Source organism: Stegodyphus dumicola, chromosome 9, assembly GCF_044657685.1.
Source record: "Stegodyphus dumicola isolate Sdum_Otavi_A_Nest chromosome 9, ASM4465768v1".
NCBI lineage: Eukaryota > Metazoa > Arthropoda > Arachnida > Araneae > Eresidae > Stegodyphus > Stegodyphus dumicola.
Genome location: NC_140776.1, coordinates 165,549,493 through 165,566,934, shown reverse-complemented (window position 1 = coordinate 165,566,934; position 17,442 = coordinate 165,549,493). Strand labels below are relative to the sequence as shown.

Here is a 17,442-nt window from a genome sequence, read left to right as displayed (position 1 = left end):
CTTTTAGCTACTCAAACGTTCAAGAGAACTTAATTCAAAACAGCTAAAGAAAACTAATCCGCGAATTCGCTACTGTCAACAAGAGCAGTTTTCTAAACAAACTCTTAAAACAACAAAAAGCTAAGTAAAATAACTGAGTAACTGAATTGTTCCAAGTTCCAAGTTACACTTATGTCGAGATTATCAAGCATTCTGCTTGATGTGTTCCGGCTGTCATCAGATGTTTGGGCGCTGATCTCTTTGGGCGCTGAAAAGAGAATAAGTTCGAAGTGTGAGTCCAGAAACGGCAGGAGCTAATGGCGAAGGGGCGTGACCAATTGTCACGTGGGCTGCAAGCTGACTTATCATTGGTGTAACTGAATTGAGAGGTTTTACTCCTTTTTATAAGATTTTTAAATCGCGCCCGAGAACTTTCTGGAACTTTCGTGAAATCAAAAAGAGATATTTATTAAATTTTAAATGCACGCGCTCTAGTATCTTCAATTTTCCGGCTTAGCTTTCTTTTAATATTCGTCACGAATTAATATTCGTCATATAACCATTTAATTTATAAATGAACTAACATTAGCTTTTTAAATACCAAATTCGTAACAGTATAAAGCAAGCTTCCAGTTATAACCCAGAACTTCTTGATGAAAGTGTATCAAAAACTCGTTGTATTTCGTCGTATGAAAATTAACCACTTGAATCCATGAATACTATTTTAGCTCCCAACAATATTGTACCAACATCGCATGAAAGAGCGGCTTCGGCTGTTTCTGGAAATGAAAAATAGGCGCCGTTTTATAACCCATAATTCCAACTGTGATAATGCAATATCCTGCTAACTCTCACTCTTTCATCCAGAAGGCAACCATTCTCGGATATCTTTGTAGCTAACTTAAATAAATTTAAAGAGAAAGAAACAAGTTAGGGTAAAACAAAAAGTTAAGATTAGAAATCCAGGTTGACTCTTTTCCTTTCTTTAAACTCTTCGAAAATATTTAATAGATAATATTTTCTTAGATTACACTAACTTCTATAAAAATACTTTCGAACAAAAGTACAATACTCTGCTTATTTAAAAGCTACTTTTTTTAAAGAAAAAAACGTTTTTTAATATAAATATTTAGCTTATTGTTTACAATTCTTTGGAGATTAAAAAAAACAGCAAGCCAAAGATTAGGTATTTATTAGAAATTTCACATAGTAGCGATATTTTCTCTTTTTGGCTTCCTTTGTACAAGCTAAAGTAATCCTTGACTGTCATTTTTCATTAATCCGAAAAGGATTAAAGAACTTTAGGAATAAAATAACTTGTATATAAAAACGAAAAAGCGCGAAGCAAATGTTCGTTAAATTGACGAATTATACATCAAATTTTAACAAAGAATTTCAATATAGATTTTTAAGACATTTCTAAATACATTACACTGCATGCAAAGACTTGAAGGAACTATATCAGAACATTCAGCTATCTTAAAATCAACATTTGCTCTGGAGTCATAAAGGAGCTGCTACCCCTGCTTTGGTTTACTTTACTAAAAGAAAAGCATATAAGGGTTTCATATTCAGACTCCTTCCCCGTTTTAACAAATAGCTCTGAGGGAATGGAATCCCAAAATAAGCATTTATCTTTCTTCTACTACCAGTCTCTCTAAGAAACCTTTAAGTCGATGGATTCTAAGTACCCTTATACCGAAAATACTACAGTTATTAAAAACATGAATGGATTGTCCTGGATCGAAGTTATTTCATGCAGCAACAATGAAGCTCCTTAACCATCACACCGTCCATCATGGTCTGTATAATCTGTATAAAATAATAACATGTATGTACAGATTTCAAGGAATTTGCAAGAAATTCTCTAGAATTAAAACTTAGCATTAAACCTAATGTGAAATGATATTCAATGATACAAAAAAAAAGCGGGGGAAGTAAAAGATTTGCGTAAGTTCAATTCACGTAAATAAATAAAAAAAAGAGAGAGAGAGAGCAGAATCAAGTTAATTTTTTAACATAATAAAACAAATGTAAAAGCTCGATTTCTTGAATGAACGGAAAGTGAAAACTAATTATTCTTGAGTAAAGAAAAACAAAAAAAAAAAAAAAAAGGTTATTTCGCAAGAAAATATTAAAAATTAAGCAATAAAAACAAAACAAAAAATGCAACCATTTCTCCGATTTTGACAATCTTCCGCCCGGCACGCGTCATGCTGCAGCTAACGCCCTCTATGGCCGAATTTCGAAAACTTAGAAGACTGTCTAACTAGATGATAGCCAGGTGTTTAAGCAAAGAAAAACAAATTGTGTCGTCTTCATTTAGCTACGCACACCCACAAGGGAGAGTCACAAAGTGAAGAAAGGGGTCACAAAAGTGTCACCCAAAAAGCGTTGGCGTTTACTATAAAAGCACGCAGAACTTTCACTTGGCATTACATTCAGCGATTTGTCTGAGAAGTGTTCTAATACAAGAAACATTTCAGTTCTGTGAATTATCTTAGGATGTTTGCAAAGGTAAGTAATTTTGTGTACGTAAAAGTCTCCTAAAGTTCTTTAAATTAATTTGAAACAAAAGAGTATTTTGGTTAAGTTTTTTAAAAGTCTAAATCCTTCATGAACCTTAGCGAGCCAGTTTCGTTTAATCAATATGTACCATACTTCCTGAAATGGTAGGCTAACAAAACAGATTAAATCAAACTGATTCCTTCTGTTTAATGCTACTCGAAATTTTAAAACTTATGTTACTGATATATTCTAGTCATGTGATATGACCTATTGTGCAGTTTTAACATTACACTTAATATTAATTTAAATGTATTTAAGTATCTCAAACTTATTTTTGTGACTTAATTTTAAGATATCTATTACAGAGAAAATTTTTCGTCTAAAGAAGTTTAGAATTCTCATGTTTGTTGCTCGTACCGCATGCAAAAGTATAACTGCATGTAAATATTCCTTTCGTCATATTGCTTAGATTTAATTTCATAGTAACAGTTCTGCAGTTTTCATAATTTAAAAAACATTTTAAATGTTATTCTTTTCTTTCTGTTACAAATAAATTCTAATTTTCATTTTAAAACTTTCTATGCGCAAAGTTACTAAAATATACTAAATGTTACATAGTTACTTAAATTTATTTATATCTGAATGATGCTGTTTGCAATGATCAAACGAGAAGTATTTTGAATTTTCTTCCATTCAGACGGCATATTATTTTATATTGGATGACTCTATAATATATTTTACTTGTAAATACTCTTATTACAGTTACTTTACAGTAAAAATCGTAGGTTTTAAAGCTTGAATAATGATTTAACTTGAGCAATGATTTAATTATTTTAATAATACTCTTATTTAAATAAAATATTAAAATTTTATCACCAGCATATAAAATAACTTTTCAAATTTTGTTTCATCTTCAAATACCCAAAATTATTTACTTCAAAATTACTGTTCTTTAGGGTGAGATTATATGTTTATTTAAGGTCACTAGATGGCAGCACTACGAATTTTCAGTCTAAAAGAAATTTTAATTTGAGGATAATTCGAAAGTTAATAAAATCAACTAGTCGGTCTAATTCCGTTGCCTAATTTTAAGCTCCACGAATTATAAAACAGTTTTAAAACATTCTAATTCAAAAATAGTCGAATTCAGTCGGCACTTTTTTTTTCAATTTGTTAAGACTATATAACAACTCTATATTTTACGTAAGTCAAATGAATATTTCTGTGTAACAGCCATAGTTGTACGAAACTGAACAGATTCAATAAATAATAAATTCAATAAAAATTTAATGAAGCAATCTCTTTTAAAGTTACGGAATAAATTAAACATTAAGAATAAGTTCTTTCTTCTTAAATAAGTTACTATTTAAATTAAACTTTTTCCAGATCTTTCTGTGCTTCCTGGCTTTGGGGTCTGCCATTGCCCAAGAATATTCTGATGATCAAACGGCAAGAGAGCAGCAATATTCTCCAAGCTATTCTCGCCAATATTACAATCCTAATGAATACGTAAGTTATTTATCTTGTCGTGTATTATTGTTTCTAGTTATGCATGATCGCTAAAGAGTATTTTAACAGAGAGCAATGATAAAGAATTTTATTTATATAATATTACGTCTTCATATAATGATGAATAACTTATTCACACTGAGCAATTGCCCTCCAAGCGTCTCCGAGTTTCAGTCTGAGTGCCAAACCTCAAAAATTTTCATGACTTTGTCCAAAAATAGAAAAATATAAATAATAGCTTTTAATCTTTCTATTTAATAAACGGAAGTTAATGCTTGGCAGCATATAGGAGGAGCTCTGATTTTTGAATTAGTGTATTAGTAGGTTTTTAAATAAGAGTTTACAATATTTGAATAAAAATTTGATTTTGAATGCTGATAGTGGAAAGCGCATTTTAAAGAAAAGAATGAAAATTAAAAATTTAATTTCGTATAACAGGGAACTTCTCCTAATCTGGAACGTTAAATTTTAATTTAAATATATACAGGACTCAGTTTTATTTAGAAATATGTAAGAATGAGAAAGCATCTGTTGAAAATAACAACAGATAAGCACCAAAAAATTATAATGTTTAGCAGCGCAGCGCTGTTTCATGCCTTCCCAATTTTTACAAAAGTTTTTCCAAGAGTCTTCAAATAACTGATTCTCGGAACAAAAATATGTAATAATAAACGTATACATAAAAAGCATGAAAATATATAAATTCCTGTTTTCAATATATATACAAGCTTAACAAAGCAATATAAAATGTTAAACAGAAAAAAGAAATTAAATCTTTGAAAAATGCGCTCAGGTTGCAATATTTCCGGAAATCATCATAGTATTATAGAAAATTCCTAATTTATTATATTATTCTTAATACATATGTTATAGTCCTAATATATTGAATTAATTTTCCATCAATATATATAATATAGAACTCAATATATACACTTGGTGTGATAATTAATAGGCTGGTTATGAATTGAGTGCGTAACACAAATGAAGAGCAGTGAAAATATTTATCGAAAAGAATTTAGTGACTTGAATCAAAACACTAGTTTTACACCTAAAAATGATTGTGTATCGTTTACAAAAAGCAAATTCAACTGCGACAGCTGTTTACTTTAATATAAATAATGTAAAGGATTAATAAACAGTACTAAGACTAGAGAAATATAAGCCGTTTGTTAATTCAGCTTCATCAATTTAAAATTTTCATGGTGTTTTTCATGGTTATCGGAAATAAAACGAAATTCAAAGCAAGCCAGGTATTTTCAGAAAATTTCATATTTTGAGATAAAACTTTTATGTTTGTATTTTTTTTTTTTTTTTTTTTTTTTTTTTTTTTTTTTACTATCAACAATTAATTTAACATCTAATTTTGACTAATACCATTCTTTTCGGATCTGTCGAGTTAGCTGCTATTTCAAACCAATTTAGCAATACAACTGAAAGTCTAAAATAAAATATTTAAAATACTAAGGTAATGCCATATGGTTGCAAAGGAAACATGAATTTCGTAATCCATTTCTTGGTATTGTGAAAATATCAAGTAATAAGATACCAGAATTAATGCTAAACCTTCGATAAATTTACTTATTTTATTCTATCGCTTTTCTTCTCTTCTTCTTTCTTCTATTACAGTTAATTCAAATTTTACATTGGAGGCAGCTAATAAAACTAAAATAGTATTTCAAAATACTTGTATGTGATTTTGTGGCAATAATATTTTGAATAAAGATTTAATTTTCTTAAAAATTCTGTTATTTAAATAAAAGCTTAAAACTTAAGTTCAAATTAATAAATACCTTTTAAACACTTGCTGATAAGGAGATTATGTTTAATTACGATAACTATGGGAAATTAAAATATTATTTTAATGGTCTTGGATAACATTTCCAGATTTTTAGGGTTGCTCATTTAATAGCATTTGTAAATAAAGACTTACACAATGGCATCGTAAAGAAATATTTTTAAAATGATCCATCCCTATGTAATCAAGATATTTGTTTCATGTAATTGTCTTCTATTAAAAAGTAAAATTGGTTTATTTAAGTTTCAAATTTCTTAAACTTTTGGCTTTATCTTTTTTACTAAACTAAAAACAGTTAAAAATTGGTGTTTCAAAATAGCCTAAGCCAGAAAACTGGAAAATGTTCAGTAATGTTATCAAACAAATTAATAAACTTTCAAATATCAATCACAGATAGATTTTTCTTGAAACAAAATCTAGTAACCATTTTACTCTCAGAACCATTGTTTCAAACCATCATGATACGTATGTAAATTGTCGCCAATTAAAAAGTAAAATCAGTTTATATAAATTTAAAATTTCTTTAACGTTTATATTCATTAAATTAAAAGGAATTAAATCTAGTGTTTTTAAATATCCTAGATCAGAAAACTATAAAATGTCTGACAATGTTGTAGGGTCTGACTCTTTTAAGTAGCATCACTAAATCAAGACTCTTCAATAGACGTGAGCGTGTTATCGCTAAGCCTAATCAGTCACACAGAGACATAAGAATATGTAAAAGACCCTTTTCTTAAGAACAAAATAAATGAGCAGAAGGCGCTTCTTTTGCTTACAAAACAAGCCAGCACTGATAGCGTAACTCCAAAAGTAAGGAGTCCAAACTAAATCTAAGTCGTAAATTAGCCAAAAGCTCCAGAGAAATAATTAGTTGGCTCAGACCTACACTGGTGTGACAAGTACTATTGGAAACAAACAATAAAGCAACGCATAAGACAGACTATTAACGTAGACTATCAACTAGTAATGTCGTCTTCAACAGGAAGAACACGCTCTGTTTAAGCAATCTAAAACTTCCCTTTAATAGTATCTCTTTCTCCGTCATATAAATACGTGCAAACTAAAATTTGCATTTTGGCAGGAAAACAAAAAAGAAGAAGTGACGTTAAAGACGCTTAACATAAAATAACTGGTTGATTAAAATAAATAAGTACTTTATACTATGTTATCTAATAATTTAATAAACTCTAAAATATCGATCAGAGTTTGATTTCTCTTGAGAACAAAAATTGGGTGGGAACCTTTTTACCTTCAGAATCAATGTTTCGAGAAAGCACTTGCATTAAGTAATACAACAGTTTAATTAAAATCAAAATGCAAAAATTCTAAGAGCAACCATTATATACAGATAATTACAAGAAAAACTTCCAGACATATTCAGTAATAAATTATTAATTGGTTCTCAAAATTGCATGGTATTTTTGAAAACTTTCTGTTAAAATGGGAGCAATGGAAATCCAAACTGCCTAGAAATCTGTACTCTTAATATTAATGAACAGTATACTGAAATGCATTAACCACCCATTAAACTGCCTAGAAATCTGTACTCTTAACATTAATGAACAGTATACTGAAATGCATTAACCACCCATTAAACTGCCTAGAAATCTGTACTCTTAATATTAATGAACAGTATACTGAAATGCATTAATCACCCATTAAAATATAAAATAATTTTTCGGAATTTGGAGTTAACATTAAGGGATCTCATTAGTTTTAGGCGAAAGTTGGCACTCTTAAATTTATGCTTCACTGCAAGTTTTATAAAACCCATTTTTATTCAAGTTGTGATTTTTTTATATGCTTATAAAAACCAGTTTTATTAAAATAGTATTTGGAACAGATTTGGAGATTTATGTATTAAGTATATCTATATATACATAGATAGATAGATATACATATATGCACTTCCTACGTTCATGGATATACATATATGCACTTCCTACGTTCATGGATATACAAATATGCACTTCCTACGTTCATACATGGATATACATATATGCACTTCCTACGTTCAACAAAGAGTAGAGCAAATCTATTTTTTCTTAAAATAAGAATTTTCAGAAGGATTTCCATGCATAGTTTCTTTTATTTCAGGACACTGCTAGAGCTGAGCCCTATGACTTTGGCTTCCAGAGCACAGATGAATATGGGACCATTATGAACCGTCAAGAGTCCTCTGACAACAACGGTGCTGTTCGTGGTAGCTACGGTTACACTGATCCCTATGGTGTCTTCCGTCATGTGGATTACGTTGCCGATGAGTATGGATTTAGGGCTGAAGTGAAATCAAATGAGCCTGGAATGGGAACACAAAGCCCTGCCAACGTACAGATATATGCCGAGCCCCCACCAGCTGGTGTGATTGTTGAACGACCCTATTACCATCCTCAGCAGCATCTTCAAGGTGCCCAAGCTGGACAAGCTTCAGGACAGCAGCCTTCAAGGAGAAACCCAGCAGGTGCAGCTACTAATACCGCTAACCGTCAGACAAGGCCAGTTCGTGTTGTTCCAGTAGCTACCGGCACTAGAACATCAGTTTATCCCTATGTTCCACCTCAGCCAAATGCATTCTCTACCAACGCCGTAAATAGTAACCAATATCCGTCTACAGTCAGCAACCAGTACGCCGCCAACAATGCTGCCTCAGCAACCAGCGCTAGCCAGTATCCATCAGCTACAGGATACCAAGCCTCTTCCAGTTCTTATCAGAGCCGAAATCCGTATTTGGGCACCCAGAGTTATGCTTCCCAGGCCAGCAGCCAGGTCAGAAGTGCAAGTGCATCTGCTTCTTCATCTTCTGCCCAGACACCAATTGTGGCCAGACCTTATGATGGGCCCACTTACAAAGTTGGAAACCCCCATGTAACAGACCTCGTGAGGGCCGAAAGAGAAGAAAGTGGATCCATTCTCCTACCAACCGTTGTCACAACCGGAAATGCACCAACAACTCTGGTCAAGCATATCCATGCCTATCCTGCCGCCCCAGTAACAAAGTAAATTGATTTAGATGAAAGAAGGACTATGACTTGTTTCTAGCAAAGGCTGTAATTACTGTCGTTATTTACCAGTAATGGTTAGTAGTAACACAGCCTGAAGTAGCTATTTTCACTCGGAGCCAGTTGGAAAAGGTTTACCTTTCATTTTGCACTTCAAGATCTTAGCTTTGTAAGATGCAGCAGCTGCTATTTATTCTTGTGGGTATTTAATATTTTTAACTTTTGTATTTATTCTATTTATTTGTACATGATATACTCTCAGTAATGATGAAAGCCGAATTTTTCATTTTTTATTTTCAGCAATATTTCTGTTAATTATTTGTATCTTTCTTCTTATTTTTCTGCTTCTGTGCAGTAAATGTAACTTATTTATACTCTGAAAGTTATACGTATAATATTATACCTTTACAAGCTATGAAAGATATGTGCATCCTGTTTTGCTTTTTCAGAGGCAGCTTTTTTTATTCAAATGAAATAAAATATTTATTCAATGCAATGTCTGTGAGACTGATCTTATTTATTTTCATTTATTAACAGGAGAACTGTTTTCATCCAAAATTGTTAAATGAAATTAATTTTAGTTTAAAAGCAACAACGATTCTTATGAAAATCCTCAGAAACCATTCTTAAATGTCATATGATCTTATTAGTTTCACTCCAAAAATCTGCAACTCCACCCTCATAAAATTGTTTACATTTGCATTTAATCTTGATCAAACCATTTACTGTTAGGGAAAAAGATTGGTATATTGCAAAGAATATGATTTATTACATCTCTGTGTTACACACAGACGTTTTGGGGAATCTTCATCAACCCCTTTCCAAACACGTCTTAATAGATTCAGATAACCAATCATGGGAATAACCAATACTTTACTGCATTTATTTCGAGTTCATTTGGAACACTATACTTGCGAAATGTCTCTCACTGTCAAGTATGATTCTTTTCTCTCAAATACGATTGTCTCTCTCTGAGACATCATTTCCCCAATATGATGTTTTATTTATAATAATTCATTGCGTGTAAGTAGAATAGAAAATATAAAGTATAAAAAAATGAAAATCTGAAAGCTTTTAAGATTTTATATTACATTTAAAAGGACGTTATCTTAACGTTTTGTGTGTTATCGTTATTTATTAAAAATCATGCTCTTCGCACTTAAGAAAATATAAATATCATATGATCCGATTACTTTCACTCCGACAAATAGTAGCTGGACCCTTATAAAATTGCTTACATTTATATTTAATGTTGATAAAACTAATTAAGACACAATAGCATGCCGAATAAATACTAATACAGAAGTCAAACAACAAAAATCAGCGTTAATTTTCAAAATTTTCACAGAACTAGTTTCGATGGTTTTACCGAACCACCATCCTCAGCTGCAAAACCGCAAATGAACAAGATAGGAAATAATGATTAGATAAGATAAGAAAGCCTGGACAAGAGTAAGCAAATGGCGCCATCTGTTGATGAAATCAGAACTAATACATAATTTCTTTAAAGGCCGAAGGCAAGATGGATTGGAATTAGGATTGTTAACTAGAACAGAAAGATTTTTTTGAATGTTAAATGCCTCTAGAAAATCCAATTCTTCAATGGAAGATATTTTTTGAATAATTTTGGCAGCAGAAAAATTGAAAGTGTCATTTTCGGACCAACAATGTTGGGCAACAAAAGACTTCTGTGTTTCCTTTTTTCTAACATATGCCTCATGTTCCTTGACGCGAAATTTTAAGGCTCTCTTAGTTTGGCCAATGTAAATTAAACCACACTGGCAAGGAATCCTATAAATACCCCAAGAATTCATATCCAGAATGGGGTCCTTGAGTATGGAACTCGGAATTTTATTGATGGGAGAATAAACAACCCGAAAGTTAAATTTCTGCAAAATATGTGCAACTTTATAGCTAATTGATGGAAAGAAGGGAATGACAACAGAATTTTTATTATCTCCTAAAATAAGAGTGTGCCTTTTAGTGTGTTGAGATGAGAATTTTTTAACTGCTTGATTAGTAATGTATAAACTATTTACTAAACTTGATAAAACTATTTACTGCTAGAGAAAGTGATTGGTAGATTGTAAAGAATATCACTTACTATATCTCTGTCTCACATACAGACGTTTTTCGGAATCTTCATCGGTCTCTTTCCAAACACGTCTTAATGAATTCAGGTAACCAATCACATGAATAATCGATGTTTTACTCTATTTATGTCGAGTTCATTTGGAACACCATACTTGAGAAATGTTGAGACAAGTATGATTCTTTTCTTTCCAGGTAGGAATGTGGGTCTCTGAGACATCATTTCTCAAATATGATGTTTCATTTATAACAAACTAGCAGCTTCGTTGCCAGCCTTCGTCTGGCTTTTAAATGTACCGGAAAAATGGCTGAAGGAAACACCAAACGTTAAATTTAAAAACTGCGTAGAATTTTACTCTGCAGAACAACTTCATAGAAAAGTTATTATGTATAACAAAATTACAATGAAATAAGCAATATTCCTTAATACAAATATTTACTATCCTAATAAATAAATTAACCAACTTCCCTTTCCAAAATCTTAAGAACTCAAATGGTATAAAGGAGGTTAAGAACTTTGTTTCCTAAAAAAATCACTCAAAACTTTTCAATATCTTAAAAACAGTGAAATAAGGAATAAATAAAATAAAAGAGTACAAAAAAACAAAATATCCTGAAAACCAAAGTATAATTAATGATATTTTATCTTATATTTTCAAGAGATAAAAATTACAATGAAATAAGCTATATCCCTTAATACAAATATTAATTATCCTAATAAAAAATGAATCAACTTTCCGTTGAAGATAAAAAATCATGCAAAACATTTCAATATCTTACAAACAGTGAAATAAGCAAAAAATAACATGAAAGCAACTCAAAAGACATAAAATTCTGCGCAGAATTTTACTCTGCATAACAACTTTATCAAAAAAAATCAGTAAAAGTGTATTATATATATATATAAATGACAATGAAATATGCCAATCTCTTAAAAACAGTGACATAAGAAATAGGATGAAACATTGTTGCCAAACCCATATTTCTAAAAGAATGAAACTATTCAAAATGATGCGATTTCATCAAAAATCTATCAACAACAATAAGAGAGGAAAATTGTTGCCAAAATCACATTTTTAAAGATGTGAGATGGGAGAAGTGTACTCGGAAGCTTCATTAAAAAAACTTTTTTAAAATACAAAAATTATCATTTTTCCAAAATTCTTTTTGTAAAAGCAGTCGCAAGGATGAAAGTTTAACGTGTCCAAAAATTAAGGAAAAATAAACTGTACATTTTTAAAAATAAACTTTTTTAGAAAATATCCCGTTGAAAAAGTGTTAAGCTCCCTTTGTTAAATAAATTCGTATTGAATCGATTTATTGAAACACGAAATTTATTTTAAGTTCGTAAAATAGCTAAGTGCCTACGTTTCATGACGATGCAAAAATGGAGTGTGTAGAGTAAAATCTCGCTTTCCTATAGCCCACTGTGTCTCAAAATGACGCCATTTCGTCACAAAACATAAAATTAAAAAAATTCTAATTCGAATTTCGAAAAATTCGCTTCGAGGTGCACTGGCTCTAGTCTAGATGCACCTATGTACCAAATTTCGTAGGCGTGGGTCTATTAGCTTACGCGCAACGCGAACGAGACAGATACACACACACAGACAGACTCGTTCTTTTATTATATGTAGAGATTATTATAGTATATAATTATAATAAATAGAATGGGAACTATAAAGTATAAAAACAAATGTAATTAAGGAAAATATAGTTTTTAAGGTCCATTTCTTAAAGAAGTCCCAGTTAAATGTTTCTGATCAAATACTTTTGAAGTCAACGTAAAAATGTTCAAACTCAGATGAAATCCTCATTACTAATAACATGAATAACTGAGCGTGAAAATCTATCGAAGCACAAATAATAGGTGCACAGAGAGAAAGGCTTGATGTGATTTTTAACTTTAATAAGCATTTCTCTTCATTCTGACGTATTCGCAACTGATTAGAATCATAAAGCTGTCAGCGTGTTAAAATATTCGCCATTATTTGCTCAGTTATTGTTCCGTCAACTGAAGGCAAATATTTTTTATCGACGTTGTTATTAAACATAAACTTCAGCTGACATTTAATGATGACCTGAAGACTTTCTTTCAGTTACGCTGAATATTTAGTCATTAAAAACGGATTGATTAAATATCTAAAACATTAAATATTTTAAGTAAGTTTTAACTAAAAAAAATTCAAACGATGCATAAAAGAGAATACTAATTATATCATTACTTATCCATTACTCATGAGAAGCATAAAATGCGATCCATAAAAAATCTACTTCACACTTTAATTTACTTTGAATTTTTAAATGCTCAGTACATTAAAGATATTCTAAATTTTAACTGACTTTTTTCTGTCTTAGAGTAATGTACTTCAAAAACGTAGTTAACGAAATATTATGTTTTTATTCATATTTTAAATGTTAACAAATATTAAAATTTATAGAATAATAATAAAAGTAATACAAAAATGGTATATCGAAAATTAAGAGCAATATTGCCTTCAATTTAGTTAATGTGTGTGTGTGTGTGTATTTAATTACGGCAAAGCACACTAGGGCTATCTGCCTAAGGGGAGGGATGCCTTCGTGGAGGACTTTCTAAGGGAAACTGGCTCGTATACACGTTACACATGGGGAAAACCACGAAAACACCCATGCAGCCAACCCGTTCGCGGGATTCGAACCTCGAACCGCACTACCAGTGTTCAGCGATTTTACCGCTCGGCCGCTAGTGGGCCAATTTAGTTAATGATGGAGTAAGTACCATAGATGCTATAGACGATAGACGTATAATAATGTAATGCTCTTAGAAAAATCAAAATTTCAAGTAAAAAATTGCATTTTGTGCGCCTTTTCTACTTAATAACTTAGTTTAGTTCAGGCGTAGGCAAGCCTCTTTGGCTGCGGCTCAAAATCAACCAAAATGTGCTTATTAAGAAAACGTTTCGGGTGAGTCGTATTTTATTATAAATTTTATTAATTAATTTTATTATAAATTTCTTTAATTTATTAATAATTAATTTCGTAACTAAATTTATTATAAATTTCATCCATTTATTGATTAAATTTTATTAAATTTATTATAAATTTCATTCATTTATTGATTAAATTTTATTAAATTTATTATAAATTTCATTCATTTATTGATTAAATTTTATTAAATTTATTATAAATTTCATTCATATATTGATTAAATTTTATTAAATTTATTATAAATTTTATATTAGATATAAATTTTATTAGTTAAATAATTGCACACGCTTTAAACTTTGAAAATTAGAATTATAATTCTTATTGTTGTAATAACAAACATAACTGTAACAACTTTATTTTTCTTTTCGATGTCAGGAGCACCCCTGATGCTAAAATGTAGTCAAATGTGGCTTACAGTGAATTGTCGTCTGGCTTTTAAATGTACCGTAAAAATGCCAAACATTAAATTTAAAACTCGCACAGAATTTTACTCTGCAGAACAACTTTGTAAAAAAAATTCAATAAAGATGTAGCACATATTAAAATAATTACAATGAAATAAACAATATCGCTTAATACAAATATTAATTATCCTAATAAATAAATTAACCAACTTCCCGTTGCAAAAAAAATCATGCTAAACTTTTCAGTATCTTAAAAACAGTGAAATAAACAATGAATATTTTATCTCATATTTTCGACAGTCAGCAGTCCAATATACAAAGCATTGAATGAAAATCTGTTGCCAAAACCACATTTCTAAAAGATTGAAACTATTCAAAATGGTGCTATTTCATCTAAAAAGATAAAATAAAAGAAATCTGATTCGAATTTTGAAAAACTCGCCTCGAGGTGCACTGGCTCTTGTCTAGATGCACTTATGTACCATATTTCTTAGCCCTGGGTCCATTACCTTAGCGCAGCAAGAACGAAAGACACAGAAACACACGCACAGAGTCTTTCTTTTCTTATATCTAGAAATAAATTTCATATTTCATTTTGCTCGCATTTATAAACTGAACCGAATGCGGACATAATAGCAAAGCAATTTTTTTTTAATTATGGATTAGGTATCGGCGTTTCCAAACTTATCGAATTTTCCTTGAAATTACGTTACAGTTTTTAAGTATGCATGTTTGTTACTACAAATTTGTAATTAAACAAAACTTTTATTGCTTTTATTTATTTTTAGTTTATTTTTCATATATTCTTCAAGTTTTCTGTTTTATATTTATGTTCTTAAAATTTTTTATATAGATCATACTTTACTTTCGGAACTTAAGTGGGTCACTTGCAATCATGAAATGGACCATTTAGTGACCCGCGGGTCATAGGTTGCGGAAGCCTGGTCTAGCTTTAATGCTCTCAGAATATTAAGTTTTTTTGTAGACCAAAATATTTAACATAAATCTGATTTGTTACAAGTGCTGAAAATTTCATAAAACGGCCCATTCATCCTAGAATGCTGGAAAAATATTAAATTGGAAATATCAATTAATACGTTTAAGTGGGTGATCATTATTTATACACATAAATGAAAATGAAGTAGATTGAAAACTATAGCTGAAGTATTAAACTTTTGGATGATCGTGTACGCACAAGAGTACCAAAGTTGTGCATTTGTTTATCTTTCATGAAGTGCTAGAATAAAGTACATAAGCACTGAGATAATGTGTATGTGATTATGGCAAAGCCTCGAGGGCTATCTGCCTAAGGGGAGGGATGCCTTCGTGGAGGATTTTCTAAGCGAAACTGGCTCGTATACACGTTACGCATGGGGAAAAACCACGAAAACTCCTATGCCAGCCCGTTCGCGGGATTCGAACCTCAGACCGAACTACCAGTGTTCAACGACTTTACCGCTCGGCCGCTGGTAGGCGCACTGAGATAATAACACTTATCGTTAGTTTCCAGGAAAAGTGTGTACCAAAAATTATATCAAATTTTACTGCGGGAATTACTATTATTAATATTTTCCCTCTATGTATAAAAGTGTAGCTAGCTTCCATGACATAGCTTCGGCCCGCCTTGGCTCCGGTATTCAGCATTGTAATGTATTTAAATGGTTTCTCTCACCAATTATAATGTCCCTCATTCCACTGCGGTACTGTTAAAACGACTTTCTTATTTCCATTTATAACGAAATGTTTTACAGTCAGTTTTTTTAGAGATATTAATGTACATATAATGCATTTTTAAGATTTCATAATGTAGTTTAATCTAAGATTTAATAATGCATTTGCTTCATTTATAATTAAAACTGCATTAGGCATATTACCCAAGATCATTTGTTACATTTTTTTTCTTTTAGTCCTTTGGGAATTTTATATAACTAGCTTTTTAACAGATTGATTGCCGTAGAATTTTGTATAAATTGGGTTGAAAAATGACTTTTGGTTTTCAGTTCCGCATGCCTTATTGGTGTAACTGGAAGCATACTTAACGCGTATTCGAGAGGTCGAGCGTTCGAATCCTGGCAAGGGTATTGCAGATTCCTTCAGTTTACTGGCTTTGAAAAATTCTAAAAAAAAAAAAAGATTCTACGGTAGCGACCAAAAGAAAAAAGATGGCGGTTGATAATTCGTTAACACCAGTATTACGGCAAAGCACACTAGGGCTATCTGCCTAAGGGGAGGGATGCCTTCGTGGAGGACTTTCTAAGGGAAACTGGCTCGTATACACGTTACACATGGGGAAAACCACGAAACCACCCATGCAGCCAACCCGTTCGCGGGATTCGAACCTCGGACCGCACTACCAGTGTTCAGCGATTTTACCGCTCGGCCGCTGGTGGGCCAATTTAGTTAATGATGGAGTAAGTACCATAGATGCTATAGACGATAGACGTATAATAATGTAATGCTCTTAGAAAAATCAAAATTTCAAGTCAAAAATTGGTCATCAATTTGGTGACTAGGTCCCTTAATCCCTCTTTCAAAGAGGAAGTGTGTAAGATATTTTCCCTTTCCTTTCCGCATGCCTGCGTGGTGTAACTGGAAACACACTCGACGAGCATTCGAGAGGTCCAGGGTTTGAATCCCGGCGAAGGCACTGTGCATTTTTCACGCTCTTGCTTAAAAAAAATCAATGACTCTACTACTGGCGCCCGAACTGGCGATTGGGTTCTTAAATCCCCAATCGCGCTTTAAAAGTGGGAGTATATAAGCTATTTTCTCCCTCGTTTCCGCATACCTTTTTTAACCAGTGTTTGAGTTCCGGGGCGGGCACTGCACATTTTTAACGCTTCTGCTCAAAAAGAAAACCTATTGACTCCCATGTATTTTGGTTCAATTTTAACAAAATTTAACATTTTCTTGTTGTGCGGTCACCAGTGCTGCCGTCCCGGCGCTAATGGAATAATTTTACCGCACTCATCGAACGGTTCACCTCCCTGGCCATGCATGCCGAGTCTTGCTATTTTTTATTTTCGTATCGCAAAATCACGTTTGAAACTAGAGAGTCTTTTACACACATTCTTCCCACTTCTCCATGCGATCACCCGCCCAGACAATTCCAATCCATTAATTGTCGCAATTAAGAGTCATTTAGATACTTTGAGTTCATATTTAAATATTAAGCTACATTAGATTA

The 17,442-nt window shown here is 31.6% G+C and overlaps 1 protein-coding gene across 1 annotated transcript; it reads left to right on the top strand.

Moving 5' to 3' along the window:
- The first annotated feature begins 2,339 nt into the window (after positions 1–2,339).
- On the top strand, positions 2,340–9,286 carry LOC118195656 (uncharacterized). Its single transcript, XM_035366983.2, has 3 exons — positions 2,340–2,496; positions 3,874–3,996; positions 7,889–9,286. Exons 1-3 carry the CDS (start codon positions 2,485–2,487, stop codon positions 8,789–8,791), a joined length of 1,038 nt encoding a protein of 345 aa, XP_035222874.1. The 5' UTR covers positions 2,340–2,484; the 3' UTR covers positions 8,792–9,286.
- The last annotated feature ends 8,156 nt before the right edge of the window (positions 9,287–17,442 follow it).

Excerpts from the sequence above, each read along its gene's own strand:
- LOC118195656 (XM_035366983.2), top strand. Across the intron at positions 3,997-7,888 it reads ATTACAATCCTAATGAATAC|GACACTGCTAGAGCTGAGCC; the intron begins GTAAGTTATTTA and ends CTTTTATTTCAG.